We start from the raw sequence: 13,789 nt of genomic DNA on the forward strand, positions 1-13,789 counted from the left end.
GTTGTGACCTCCAGATATGAAACCGGATACGTTGCTGAAAAAATTTGGGGAGTATTTTTTTGAATTTTGCAAAAGATCTGGATATGATCGTATGCTCCGTACTCTGGGAGGTAACCTGATGGAGTTCATCGAGAATCTTGATTTTTTACACCGTTACCTTTCATTGTCATATCAGGCAAGTTTAATGAAGCTTTCTGGGGTTCTTTGGGATCAACATGAAGAAAGTTTGTATATTGAAGAGGCCAATTTACAACAAGGTTAACAACTACTTTATTGCTGCAGAATTAACTTTTAGCTTTAGGATTGCATGAATAAATCAACTTGCAAACACTATTAAACCACTGGTAATGTGATAATATTGCAAATATGATTTCTATCCTATTTACAGTTAATAATTGTTTTACACATAAGGATGTCATATAGAAGGGTTAAATATTGCTTTCCCTCAATACAGTCGTTTTGCTATTTTCCTCAGGAGTGTTGAGAGAGGAGATTAATTATGTCTTGTAAGAGTAAGTGGGCTCCAAGGAATAATCTAGCCAATGGAAAACTGCAACTTTAATCCCAAACCTAACCTTAAATGGCCAGAAAATATTTTAAACTTGTGCACCTTTTTCTCTTGGATGGCTAATCAAGCTGTGCAGAAAAAAATAATTTGATTTGGGGAAAAAGATCTGCCAAAGAAGGACTGGGATACATCACTTTTGAGTTTAGATATTGTAAAACCTTCTGGGTGAAAGTGGTTAAACAATCTTTGGGGGCCTGGATTCGATTCAAACCTCATTTGGATCAATTATAGATTCTCCCTGTAACCACATGGGTTTCCACTGGGTGCTCCAGTTTCCTCTCATGTCCCAGAGATGTGCTGGTAGAAAAATTGGTTAATGTAAATTACCCCTAGTGTAAGTAAGTGACAAAAATAATCAGAAGGAACTTGATGGGCATGTAAGAGAGAATAAGGTGGTGAAATGGGATTGATGGGATTGTTCCACTGTAAGTTGGCTGAATGGCCTCTTGTGTTGTAATAGGTAGGTTTACCAGTGGTCTGGAGACATAAGCAACTGCAGATGCTGGAATCTGGAGCAACAAACAATCTGCTGGAGGAACTCAGTGAGTCGAGCAACATCTGTAGGGGGAAAGGAATTGTCAACATTTTGGGTTGAAACCCTGCATCTGGTCCTGATGCAGGGTTTCAACCCAAACCATCGACAATTCCTTTCCCCCTACAGATGCTGCTTGACCCACTGTGTTCCTCCAGCAGATTGTTTGTTTACTAGTGGTCTGTTATAAGCTGTAATGTTTTGGTTTGTAATATTACAACAGTCTTAATCTGCACAGACCCCAGCTTTTCGCATCCAACACCCAGATTCCATTGGCTTAGGTATTTTGGATCTGCACTTATGGGAATAATTATGCATTAAAACATATGGTAAACGGATTATGAAGTTAGTTACTCAGTAAGATGGTAATGGGTTTCCACATATGTAATATTTGGTTGTTAGGACAAGTCTGTTATATATCTGAGCAATGTGTGAAGCAAGTAACATTTCTTGTCAATTGTTAAGCAGTAAGGGGTTAAGATTTGACATATTAATTTTTGTGTAATGGAAGTGCACATGATATTCTTAGACCAAGGATTTATCTTTCGGTAACAAGGAGTAATGTTTCAGATTTTAATCCCAAAATGAGAACACCACCTCACTGTTGAAAAGAATCTTTGATTGTAAAACATCAAAAAGTCATTTAATGAGACACTCTGCTGTTATTGAGTCGTCTTCTTCAACAGTCTTTCGGGATCAAGTATTACTTCATTACTGAGAGTAATGTTGGAGTACTGATCATGGAATGAATGCAATTAATAAATGCAATCTGACAAAAGTTTCAGTTTTAATATTTTCTTCATATTATTAGGAGATGAATGCACCATCCTTCAGGGTAGAAAGAAATGAAGACAATTCCATGCTACTGCATTATTACTCTGACAGGAGAGGACTGTATCACATTGTCCCTGGTAAGAATGATCAGATAAGATTGTTTTTATAACAGTGCACAACTTAGTAGAGATTGTATCAGTTAAAGTAAAAATAAAAATGTAAAAATTGTTGTCCACCCCAACTCACATAAGCATTCTGTTGCACATGTATTATATGTCATTATTATATAGCATTACATTTCAAACCCAGAGAATAAAGTGATGCACTATTGAAAAAAATTAGGTTGTAGTTGTGCTGAAACATGCAATCTTTTCTCACCTTTTTTTTAGCTAAAAGCATTGGCACTAAGATTAGACTGTCCTCATGAGTTTTCACCACATACCACTTCCTGATCTAAATATTTCCTTTGTGCCTTGGTGATTAGAACAAGCCATTTAAAAGGGCGGAGTTGGAATTTGCCTCTGCATTTAATAAATGGCTAGCTCAATTTTAATATTCAAGACTCTGCACTAAACTACACTAGTTTCATCATTGACAGTTACTGATAGTTGTACAACTGTCCAACCACCTGTTAAACTTGGTGACTGCTTTACCAGACTCAACTGCACCAACCTTCATGCACTTTTTAGTGCATGAATCATAAAAAGCCAGCAGGCAGATCCCACAAGTGGGTAAGAAGGCAATCAGCATTTTTGGCCTTCATTGCAAAGGGGTTGGAGTTCAAAAATAGGGAGGTTTTGTTGCAGTTGTACAGGGTTTTGGTGAGGCCTCACCTGGAATATCTGTACAGTTTTGGTTCCCTTTCCAGAAAAAAGTAATGACATTGGAGGCAGTACAAAGGAGATTCACCAGGCTAATTCCTGGGATGAGAGGGTTGTCCTACAAAGAGAGACTAAATAGTATGTGCATGTATTCCTTGGAGTTTAGAAGAATGAAAGGTGACCTTTTTCAAATATTTAAGATCCTAAGGGGCTTGACCTGGTAGATGTTGGGATGTTTTCACTAGTGGGAGAGTCTCAAACAAGGGGACATAACTTTAAGGTAAGGAGCCAGTCATTTAAATTTATAGTAGATAGATATGGTACATAAAAAAAAGGTACATAGAAATTTCTTCTCACAGAGGTTGGTGAATCTTTGGAATTCTCTGCCCTGGCAGGTGGTGGAAGTTGGATCATTAGGAGTACTTAGAAGTATTTAAAGTGGGGGTGAATAAATATTTGATAGGTCGAGGAATAGAGGGATATGGAGAAATGGTATGGAAGAGGAGTTGAGGCTGGCATAGATCAGCTATGATCATATTAAATGGTGGGGCAGGCATGAAGGGCCTGATGGTCAACCGTTGCATCTATAGTTTTGTGTTCTTAAGTCCTCCATATCTGGGTTCATTGGCTTTGTAATGGGTGGGCAGAGGCTTTGCTACATAAGGTCCTATGGAGCCATTAATGTCAGGACACTATCTTAGCTGTTTATAACCCAGCTTATTTTGGTTCTTTGGAGATGCACAGGAGAGACCAAAGTTTTCTGATTTTCGTTTCAATGAAGTTGTTATCAAATAACTAAAAGTGCTGTTGACCCGTCACTAATTTTAGGAACATAACAGATAAGCTGAAGAGCCATTTCTTGTCTGTGTGCATGGATCAGCTTTGCTGCAGCAAGGAGTATTGCACTAACAGAGAGAACAATGTGCATTTTCCTACTCACATTAGTCAAAAGCACAGGGTGACATTAAGTCAGTAACTGCTGTATTGGAGGACCATAACGGTAACTCTTCCTTAAAAACACTGCAAGAACATTTTGGGATGATTTTCTTGGTTGTTCTTTATCTGCTGCTGGAGATGCCCAGTACATCCAACAGACTTGCACCCAATCTTAATAGGTTAATCCATTTACAGGGCCCAGTTGTACTTCCAGTGCACATCCATCCTTCCTGCAAGGGAACTGTGCAAGGAAACTGGAGTGGATATAAGAGTATCACTGCAGGCTTGACTGCTGGTCTTGTTTCTTCTGACTAATGCTACTGTTTTACTGCATCTGCATGGTGTTGCAAAGAAAAGAGAACTTGCTATGAATCTGGCCATTACAGTTCATTATCATAAAGTCTACTGCCAGCTTCTTTGGTTTCCACATTGCTGGGCAATGTTAAAATCAGATTTGGAAAGTATCCTTTCAACTTGTTTAAGTATTAGACCTGTGTCCATTGCAAGTGGAGGTATGTTCCAATGCAACTATCTGAAGGTCACGTATAAGGTTGCAGAGGAGGAAGGGAGAAAATTGTAATCTAATTTGCCAGCTGGAAGCCCATGGGATCAGATGGAATGTCTGTTTTCAATCTGCCTGATTTTTGCTTTCTGGTGCCTTCTTGGATTAAAACTTGTGCTAGGAGCAAAATCCAGGAAAGTAAATCTGTTTTTAGGGGGCTGGTGATATTGCATATTTGTAGAGTGAATCGTGCTGGATGCCATATTGTGAGGGCATTAACATACACAGGGAAGAGTAGGCAGGTCATCTGTTCACCTCGTATACAGTGCTGACTTAATACCAGAGCTACTATATTGAAACATTAGCTTCATCTGAGGCCCTCGCTTAATCCTCATACCCAAAAACCCAACCATCAGGAAGGAGCATTTCCAGTGCCATTTGAAGGGATTATTCACTCCCTAAAGATTAGTTTCTTGTGGTTAATTCTGTGTTGGGTAGTTTCTGTTGTTACTTTAAGTTGCATTGACCTGAAAGGAGAGCTGAGGAAGGAGCTGTAGGACTTGTTCCTGACTTTGAAATTTCTGCACAAGCAGTTGTGGGTGAATTTGAAGGCATTACAGGATGACTAAGAGAATGAGCAGAAAGCACAGATAAGGACAAACTTCTAGAAGATGGAAGAGGAGATGTAAATTGATTCTCTTCAGGACACCATTTTGCCTTGGGCATATCTCAGTGACGAAAAAGGTTTGAGGTGTCTATGTTTCAGTAACGACCTGATTAAGCCACAAATGAAATCTCTGAGCAGGGGTAAAATAACTTTGCAAGTGCCAACAAAGTAGTCAAGATAATGAACCTCTTGGCTGAACTCAGAGATATTTGCATCTCACTCTTTCTTAAAGGCAATAGCTAAAATGCTTTATAAATAGAGAGATAACAAGATTTCATTCTCATGTGAGACACTGGCAAGCAGAGAGAATATAAAGATATAAGAGAGAGAAATAATCATAGGCAATTTAGCTCCTTGTGCATGCTTTACTATTCAATAATAAGATTATGGCCAAACATTTACCTCAATGCTATTTTCCCACATTAACTGCACATCCCTTGATTTCCTTAACATCCTAAAATCTATCAATCACAGCTCTGTTATGTTTGCAGTATTCTAAGTTGCACAGTGATTCTTGTCCCTCAGTGCCTAAATGTGTAATTACAGGTTGCAATTCATGCAGGTCAGTGTCTTGTACCCAACACGGAGGCCTTCACTCTGCCAACATGAACAACTGTGGAGGAACTGTGCAGAGTGAGTGTTGATCCATAACATGAAGTTGCAACTCCTTACCAACCTTCATATTAGCAAGCAACTGAGGAACAGGAACATGAGGTAAAATAAAAGGAATAGGGAGTGAAGAGGCAACCCAGAAAGTCAGAGGCATAGAGACATACAACACAGAAACAGGCCCTCCAGTCTGTGCTGACCAGCAACCATCTATTTACATTAATCCTGCATTAATCCCATTTTTTTTATTCTCTACACATTATCATCAACTACCTCCAGATTGTATACTCACCTACACACTAGGGGCAATTTACAGTGGCCACTTAACCTGACAACCCATATGTCTTCGGGATGTGTGAGGAAACCAGAGTACTGTGAGGAAACCAATGCCATCACAGGGAGAACAGGCAAACTCCACACAGACAGCACCTGAGGTCAGGATTGAACCTGGGTCTCTGGCCCTGTGAGGCAGAGGCTGTACCAGCTGCACCACTGTGCCACCCTTTCCTTTCACTTTTTTGCTGAGTTGCTCATGAAGATATTGACTGTGTGAGATGCCATAATTACAATTCCAGTTTCCATTCACCAACCGATCTATACCTTGCTCTGTCACTGACTATCACAGAATCTACTTTGCCTGTACAAAAATCAACATACCACAAACTATATTTATAACTGAAATGATATTAATCCGCTAAGTCCCCAACATCCTGGAGGTCACCAATTATCAAAATTTCAGTCGGGCTAGCTACGTATATATGATGGCTACAAGGAAAGGATAGAGGCAGGGTATCCTGCAGCAAGTAAGTCTCTTCTTGTAACCACAAAGCTGCTCCAACATCTACAAGGCATAAGTCAGGAATGTGCTGGAATACTCTTTCTGTACCTGGATGAATGCAGCTCCAACAAGGTTCTAGAGACTTGACACCATCAAGGAGAGAAACCAGCCTGCTTGATTGGCACCCAATCACTGTCCTCAATCCTCAATATTCGTTCCCTCCAACACAATGCTGTACTATGCAGCAGAGTGTACTGTCTACAAATGCATTGCAGTTTCTTGACCAGGCTGTTCTGACAGTACCTTCCAACCACACAGCTAGTACCATGAAGAATGACAAGGCCAGCATCTGCATGGAGCTCCACCACTTTCAACACACATACCATCCTAACTGTATAACTCTGCTCATTCAATGTTGTTCGGTCTACATCTTGGAACTCCCCATCCAACAGAATTGTGGGAGTACCTTCACCAGAAGGTGTGCAACAGTTCTTGAAAATAGCTCACTACCAACTCTTGTGCAGTTAGGAATGGCAAAATCTGCTGCCCTTGCTAGTGATGGCCACCTCCCCAAATAAATATATGTTGTTCCATGTTCCTGGTCATCTCATTATAGGAAGAATGTGGAGGCTTTGGAGAGGGTGCAGAAGAGGTTTACCAGGATGCTGCCTGGATTAGAGGGCATGTGCTATGAGGATAGGTTGGACAAACTTGGGTTGTTCTCTCTGGAGCAGTGGAGGCTGAGGGGAGACCTGATAGAAGTTTATAAGATTATGAGAGGCACAGATAGAGTAGATAGCTGATATCTGTTTCCCAGGATTGAAATGTCTAGTAGTAGAGGGCATGCATTTAAGGTGAGAGGGGCTAAGTTCAAAGGAGATATGCGGGGCAAGTTTTTTGACACACAGAGTTATGGGTGCTTGGAATGCGCTGGCAGGGGTGGTGGTGGATACAAATACAATAGGGGCATTTAAGAGGCTCTTGGATAGGCCCATGAATGTGCAGAGAATGGAGGAATGTGGACAATGTGTAGGCAGAAGGGAATAGTTTAATTAGGCATTTGATTAGCAGTTTACTTAGTTCGGCACAACATTGTGGGCCGAAGAGCCTGTTCCTGTGCTATACTGTTCTATGTTCTATAATGAATGCTGAAATTAACTAATCATCCAGGTGTACACCCTCTAATGCCTGCCCTTCTCATCCTATGTCATGCTCCACAGTGATTGTAGCATAGGTGGTGGGAGGCTGTTGATATTTAGTAGAAGGAGCTGTGCATGACCCTGAGAACTCAGGGTCCAGAAGATCTGGCTGCAGACTGTAACATCTCCATGTGAGTGTAGCAGCTGCTGGGATTGGCTAACTTGCACATAACAGCAAAGCCGCTGAGAGAGTGGCAAGTGTGGAAGGATGAATGTTGTCTTCCTGAAAGAGAGCAACAGATTCAGAAGCCACTGCCACTCTTCCAGGACCTTGCTCTAGCTTTCCAAGTATTCTGTTGGAGGACAGATCGTTGGGCTATTCTGGCAATCTGCAAACCCCTTTGTGTATTGCAACCCACAGTCCTGAGGTCTTCACACTTCACACTCAGATATTGGTGGGTTGCTGCTGGTGTTGCAAAGGAAATGTGAAATCAGCCACCAAAGACACTATTACAGTTGGGTCCTCAAGTACGTGAATGAAGTTGGCCACAAGTTCCATGCCAGAAAGGAAGAAGTTCTAGGTTCTGCAAAAAGTCATATGTCAAGTGAAGGTCAGACTTATCCGTGTCCTTGATGTCACATGCAGGCTGTCTGGCAGGATTCCTGCTGCAGCAGCCATAGCATTGTTCCCACCCAACAGCCCTTTCCTGTAATCCAGCACGTATTTGTCTGCAGATCTTGTATGAAATCTCAACTACCGGCGAGCTGGTGTGTGTGCGCTATTTTTATTCAATACCCTGGCTGCAGGACAATTGGGCCTAGTGTCTTTTTTCTCACATGCAGATCCCACTTCTGTTTCATCCTCTAAAATCCAGGCACCAGCAGTATCTGAGTTGATGACTGCAAGTGACAAATCCAAGGTCAGCTGCAGCTTCCAAGTGGTTATCATCCTCCAGTTAACTTTTGATGCCTCTGGTTGAGTGCCACTTAAAGAAAGTAGGGAATATGTCAGGGTATTGGGCAGTTAATTTAACTGATGTGGTGGTGGCAATTGAATGTATGGCCGTGTGTGTGAGATGTGGGTATAAGGGCTACAGGACTGTCATGCTTGTGAAGATGTGGTGCATCATATGACAGATTGGAGTCTTGATTAATGCATTTTGTTGGCTGGTGAATTACGAAGATGTGTAGAGTTGAACAGTATATAGACTTAATAGAGGACTTTGTGTGATCATGGTATTTGAAGCTGCATTCATTGACCTTGACCATTTATGTACGATCATGAAAATTCTTCTGGCATTGTATGCAGATCTTTGGAGCTTGACTTGCAGCACTGATAACCATGTCTATTTTCTTTCACTGCCTTTTAGCCATGTGTGTTGAGGGCCTCCTTGACTCTTCCAGATGCTGCATATATATCCTGTTTTCCATTCCTCCACTGATGTTGCCAACGCAGTGTCTACAAACAATGGTATCTGCTCATGCTGTGTTGTTTTTCATTGTTTCTGAGGCTAGAGGTACTTGTTCAATGACTAAGAAGGCAGAAGAGACTGCTGGTACTGGAATCTGGAATGGAAAAAATAGAATGCTCGAAGAACTGAGCAGATCAAGCAGCATCTGTGGAGGCAAAAGGTGTAGGTTGACATTTTGGGTCGAGATCCAATTTGCATTTGGCCTCTCCGTAGCAATGGAGAAGGCTGAGGACAGACAGGTTGCTGTGGGAATGGGAAAGAGAGTTAAATTAACATGTAACCGAAATCTCAAGGTGCCACTGCGGTTGGAGCACACATGCTCTGCAAAATGGTCACCTGGTCTATGCTCGGTTTCCTCAATGTGGAGGAGGTCACATCACGAGCACCAAATGCAATAGAGCAGATTGGAGAAGGTGCCCGTGAATTTCTGCCGCACCTGAAAGGGCCAGTTTGATCCCTGGATGGTGATATGGGAGGATGTGAAGGGACAGGTGTTACACCTCCTATGGTTGTAGGGGAAAGTGAGAGGGAACAGGGAGGTGTGGGGGAGGAGGAATTAATGGACCAGGGAGTGGTCCCTGCAGAAAGCAGAATGGGAGTGAGGGGACGGGAGGGTGGGTAGGAATATGTGACTGGTGATGGGATCACATTGGAGCTGGTGGAAATGGTGGAGGATGATGTATTGGATGAGGCAGATGGTGGGGTAAAAAGTGATGACCAAGGGAACTTTATTGCTGTTCTGTTTGGGGAAGGTTGGTTGGGGTGAGAGTAGATGTGCAGGAAATGGAGGAAATATGTGTGAGGGCTCCAGCAACTATGGCAGAGGGGAAGTCATGCTTCTGGACGAAGGACAATGTTTCTGGAGCTCTAGAGCAGAAGGCCTCATTTTGAGAACAGATGCGGCAGAGATGAGGAGATTGAGAAAAATCTTAGCATCCTCACAGGGGGCAGGATGGGAGGAGGTATGGTCGAGGTAGCTCTGGGGATCAGTGGGTTTATGAAAGATGTCAGTGGCAAGCTTTCTCCTGAGATGAAGACCAAGAGATCCAGAAAAGGAAGTGTTAGAGAAGGTCTTGGTGAATTTGAGGACAGGGTGGAAGCTGGAGGGAAAGGTGATGAAATTGACAAGTTCTGCATGAGTGCTGGAAGCAGCACTGATGCAGTTGTTGATGTAGCAGAGAAGGAATTGGAGGTTGTGCTGGAATAGGCTTGGAACAAGGACTGTTCCACATACCCAACAAAAAGACAGGCTTAGCCAGGGCGCATGCGAGTACCACTGCTACCCTTTTGATCTGCAGAAAGTGAGAGGAATCGAAAGGGAAGTTGTTGAGGATAAGGACAAGTTCTGACAAACAGATGAGAGCAAAAGCTCAAGATGGTAAACATCATCTTGAGGCTCTGGTTACGTGTCACTTTAACTCTCCTTCCCACTCCCACAATGACCTGTCTGTCCTCAGCCTTCTCCATTGCTATGGAGAGGACAAGCGCAAATTGGAAGAACAACATCTTTTGTCCATTTAGGTAGCTTACAATCCAATGGTATGAATATTGAATTTCCCAATTTCAGGTAACCCACATCCCCAGTATTCTCTTCCCACACACACTTGCCTGTCTACCTTGTTTACTTCTCCCTTTGTTCACCTCTCCCAATCCCATCTCTCCCCCCCCCCCCCCCCACTCCCCTTCCCCACCAGGCTCCATCTGCTCACAATCCCCTCCTCATCAGGTTCCTCCTATCACCTACCACTGTCTCATACTGCTATATCCTGTCACTCTTTCCTCTTCCCTCTCAGTCCTGAAATGTCAATGTACACCTTTTACCTCCACAGATGCTGCTTCACCCACTGAGTTTTCCCAGTGTTTTTTGTTATAGAATGACTTAAGTTTGTACCCCAGCCACAATGTCTCTTTACAATATGCAGTCTAGTTATCAAACAGGACAAGCTGGCTTTCACTGGTTCTAGTCACTCACTACATTGACCTTGCAGATGCATTCAGCCAGCCAACAATGCAGTTGGTGGTCTCTCAAGGCTGAAATCATTACAATGAGTATAAAGTACAAGATGCCATATTACCTTCATTGCAATCAATCAATATACATCAATTTCATGGTATAGACTCCCACCCTTTTTCAAAACTCAGGATGTCTGTCTATTGCAAGCTTTGGTAATTAATTTCAACTTGCCACTGAACAGGCTGAGAAATGCTGGCAGTTTTGTGCTGAACTTCTATCAGTTTTCTACGTCAAGTGGCATTAAGTTAGGGATTCCCATTAGAAGGTAGAAATCTCAAACTTGCTGGCAACTCTTCTTGTGGTTCTGCTGATTGTGCTCAGGTATAGACTCCCCATGGAGTCCAATGTGAACTTGCTTCATTTCTATCCCACGAGGGCTTGGAAGTTACACCTAGACTTGGGTGCAGGAACAGCAAGACCATTCATTTCAGTGGAGAAAGAAAGCTGAGGGACAAGGACAAGTATTAGTTTGTTCGATTTTTAATCAAATAATTTAGTTAATTTTCTTAATGTTTTAATTTTAAATTAATCTTTAAATATGCTTAATCCTGTTATAAATTTTGAATAGTTTTTGAATGTCTCTGAATATCAAGGGCCTCTAGAGGCACATCTTTAAAACCTATTGAAGACATTTGGAAACATAAACAGTTCTTGACAAGATTGACAGATGGTTAAACAAAGAACTGTGGCATAGCCAGCCAACAAATTTTGGTTTTGCATGGGTGGGGCTTGATCTGCCACTTCCCATCGCCTGACATTATGCTGATACATTGCACAAGAAGCAGCATGTTGGGCCATGCCATTTAGGATGAGAAAGGTATTTCTCAGATAGTTCATAATGGTGGATCTGCAAAAGGTAAATTTTTAATTACCATCCCCGGAAGAAATGCAGTAATTCAAGGTAGCTGCTCGCCATCACCTTTTCAAGAGCAATTAGGGATGGGCAATAAATTCTGCCTTTGCCAGCAATGCCCAGATCAAAAAAAAAAGCAAATTTAAAAAAACAATGAAATAAGTTTTTAAAAAAAAATTGTTTGATGAGCTTAACAAACAGGAACCAATTGAATATTTTATGGAATTTTAACTGGGCTACTGTTACTGTCCCCTGGCAACTTGTATTGGAATTTGTGAAGTAAATTCTCCATAGTTGTCTAGAAATGTATTTAAATGATGAAACAAAACAATCATGCCATATTTCTAATATGCACTTTCAGCAGCTGGTTCTCCACATGAAAATCAAAGTCAGAAGTGATTGTGCAATAATTTGGTAAAATTAGAAAATGTCTTTGATGCACTTTGAATTGGTAGAAGGACACAATCTTATTAATGTCAAATTCAGTTCCACCTAATCATTTTTGGAGAGTAATTAATGTTGGGAAATAGATAAAAGCTTCAATTTTTGACACCAGTGACAGCAGCAAGCACAATGCAGATAAGTGCAGGTAAAACCTCTTCTACTTTTCTACGACAATGTTCCTTAACACCAATTTTAGCAGGGCACCAGTGCATTAATTTTCATTTCACCCTTATATGATTGACATTGTTAATTTAGAAAATCCACTTGGACTGAGACAAAGTAGTGTATTCAACCAACATTAGTTTCATTTTCATTTAAGATAAACATAGTGCCTCCTTTGTTCTTCCAGAAGGTCCATATCCATCTGTTTCCTCAGGAATCATAAATGTCTCAATTTACTTTGGGCCTGCTCCATTATTCAACATGACCATGGCTGATTATTCAGTTCAGTACTCTGTTTCCGCCTTCTCCCCATGTCCCTTGATACCTTTAGCATTAAGAAATGTATTCACCTCCTCCTTAAATATATTTAATGACTCAGTGTTCCCTGCCTTCTGTGGTAGAGAATTCCACAGGTTCACTACTCTCTGTGTGAAGAAATTTCGCCTGTTATGGCATAAACTGTATCCTGAGGATGTGACCCCTGGTTCTCGACTCTGCAGTCACTGGGAACATCTTCCTTCTATCTAGTCTATCTAGGCCCATTACAATTGTATGGTTTTCTATGAAATTCCTGCTCATTCTTCTAAAAAAAAGAATATAGGCCTCATTGATCCAATTTCTCCTCATATGTCAGCATTAGAGACATAGAGTTGTACAGCTTAGAAACAGGCCCTTCAGTCCATTATGTCTATTCCAACCATCATGCCTACCTATACTAATCCCACTTTCCTGCATTAATTCCATATTCCTCTATGCCCTGCTTATTCAGGTATTTGTCAAGATGCCTCTTAAGTGTTGTTACTGCTCACACCACCTCCTCTGGCAACTCGTTCCAGATACCAACTACTCTTTGTGTAAACATTTTACCCCTTAGATCCCTTTAAGCATCCTCCCACTCACCTTAAACCTATGCTTTCTAGTCTTAGATACCTCTACCATGGAAAACAGACACTGGATATCTACCCTATCTATGCCTCTTATAATTTTATACACCTCTATCATTTGACCCCTCAGCCTCCTTCACTCTATGGAAAACAGACCTAGATCCAACTTGCAAATCCACGTTGGATCCCATGTGTTCTAACCTTCTGGACCAGTCCGAGCATCTCAGGAATCAAACTAGTAATTTTTTGTTGCATTTCCTCCATGGCAACAACATCCTCAGATAAGGAGACCAGAACAGATTTCTTTCAGAACAGTTTCCTTTCTTCTGATTCAGGAACCTGATGACACAGAACTCCAGAGGGCATCTCATCAAGGCCTTGTACAGCTGCAGCAAGACATGCCTACTCCAGTATTCAAGTTTTGCAATGAAGGCCAAGTACTGTTTGATTTCCTAACTACTTACTGCACCTACATGCTGGTTTACAAGAACACCCAGGTCTCATTGTACTAGAGATCAAAGGACTGCAGATGCTGGAATCTAGATGAAAAACACTATGATGCTGGAGGAACTCAGCAGGCCAGGCAGCATCCATGGAGAAAAGCAGGCAGTCAACGTTTCTGGTCAGGACCCTT

At 41.6% G+C, this 13,789-nt stretch overlaps 1 protein-coding gene across 1 annotated transcript in view; it reads left to right on the forward strand.

Annotated features, from left to right (window-relative positions):
• Nucleotides 1-13,789, forward strand: part of LOC127571858 (guanylate cyclase soluble subunit beta-2-like) — a 42,109-nt gene that overhangs the window by 5,535 nt on the left and 22,785 nt on the right. Inside the window, exons 4-5 of the mRNA XM_052018604.1 lie at nucleotides 15-175; nucleotides 1,912-2,011. Coding sequence (XP_051874564.1) covers nucleotides 15-175; nucleotides 1,912-2,011 — 261 coding nt within the window. The remainder of the gene's footprint in view (nucleotides 1-14; nucleotides 176-1,911; nucleotides 2,012-13,789) is intronic.

This window comes from Pristis pectinata, chromosome 6, assembly GCF_009764475.1.
Source record: "Pristis pectinata isolate sPriPec2 chromosome 6, sPriPec2.1.pri, whole genome shotgun sequence".
Taxonomy (NCBI): Eukaryota; Metazoa; Chordata; class Chondrichthyes; order Rhinopristiformes; family Pristidae; genus Pristis; species Pristis pectinata.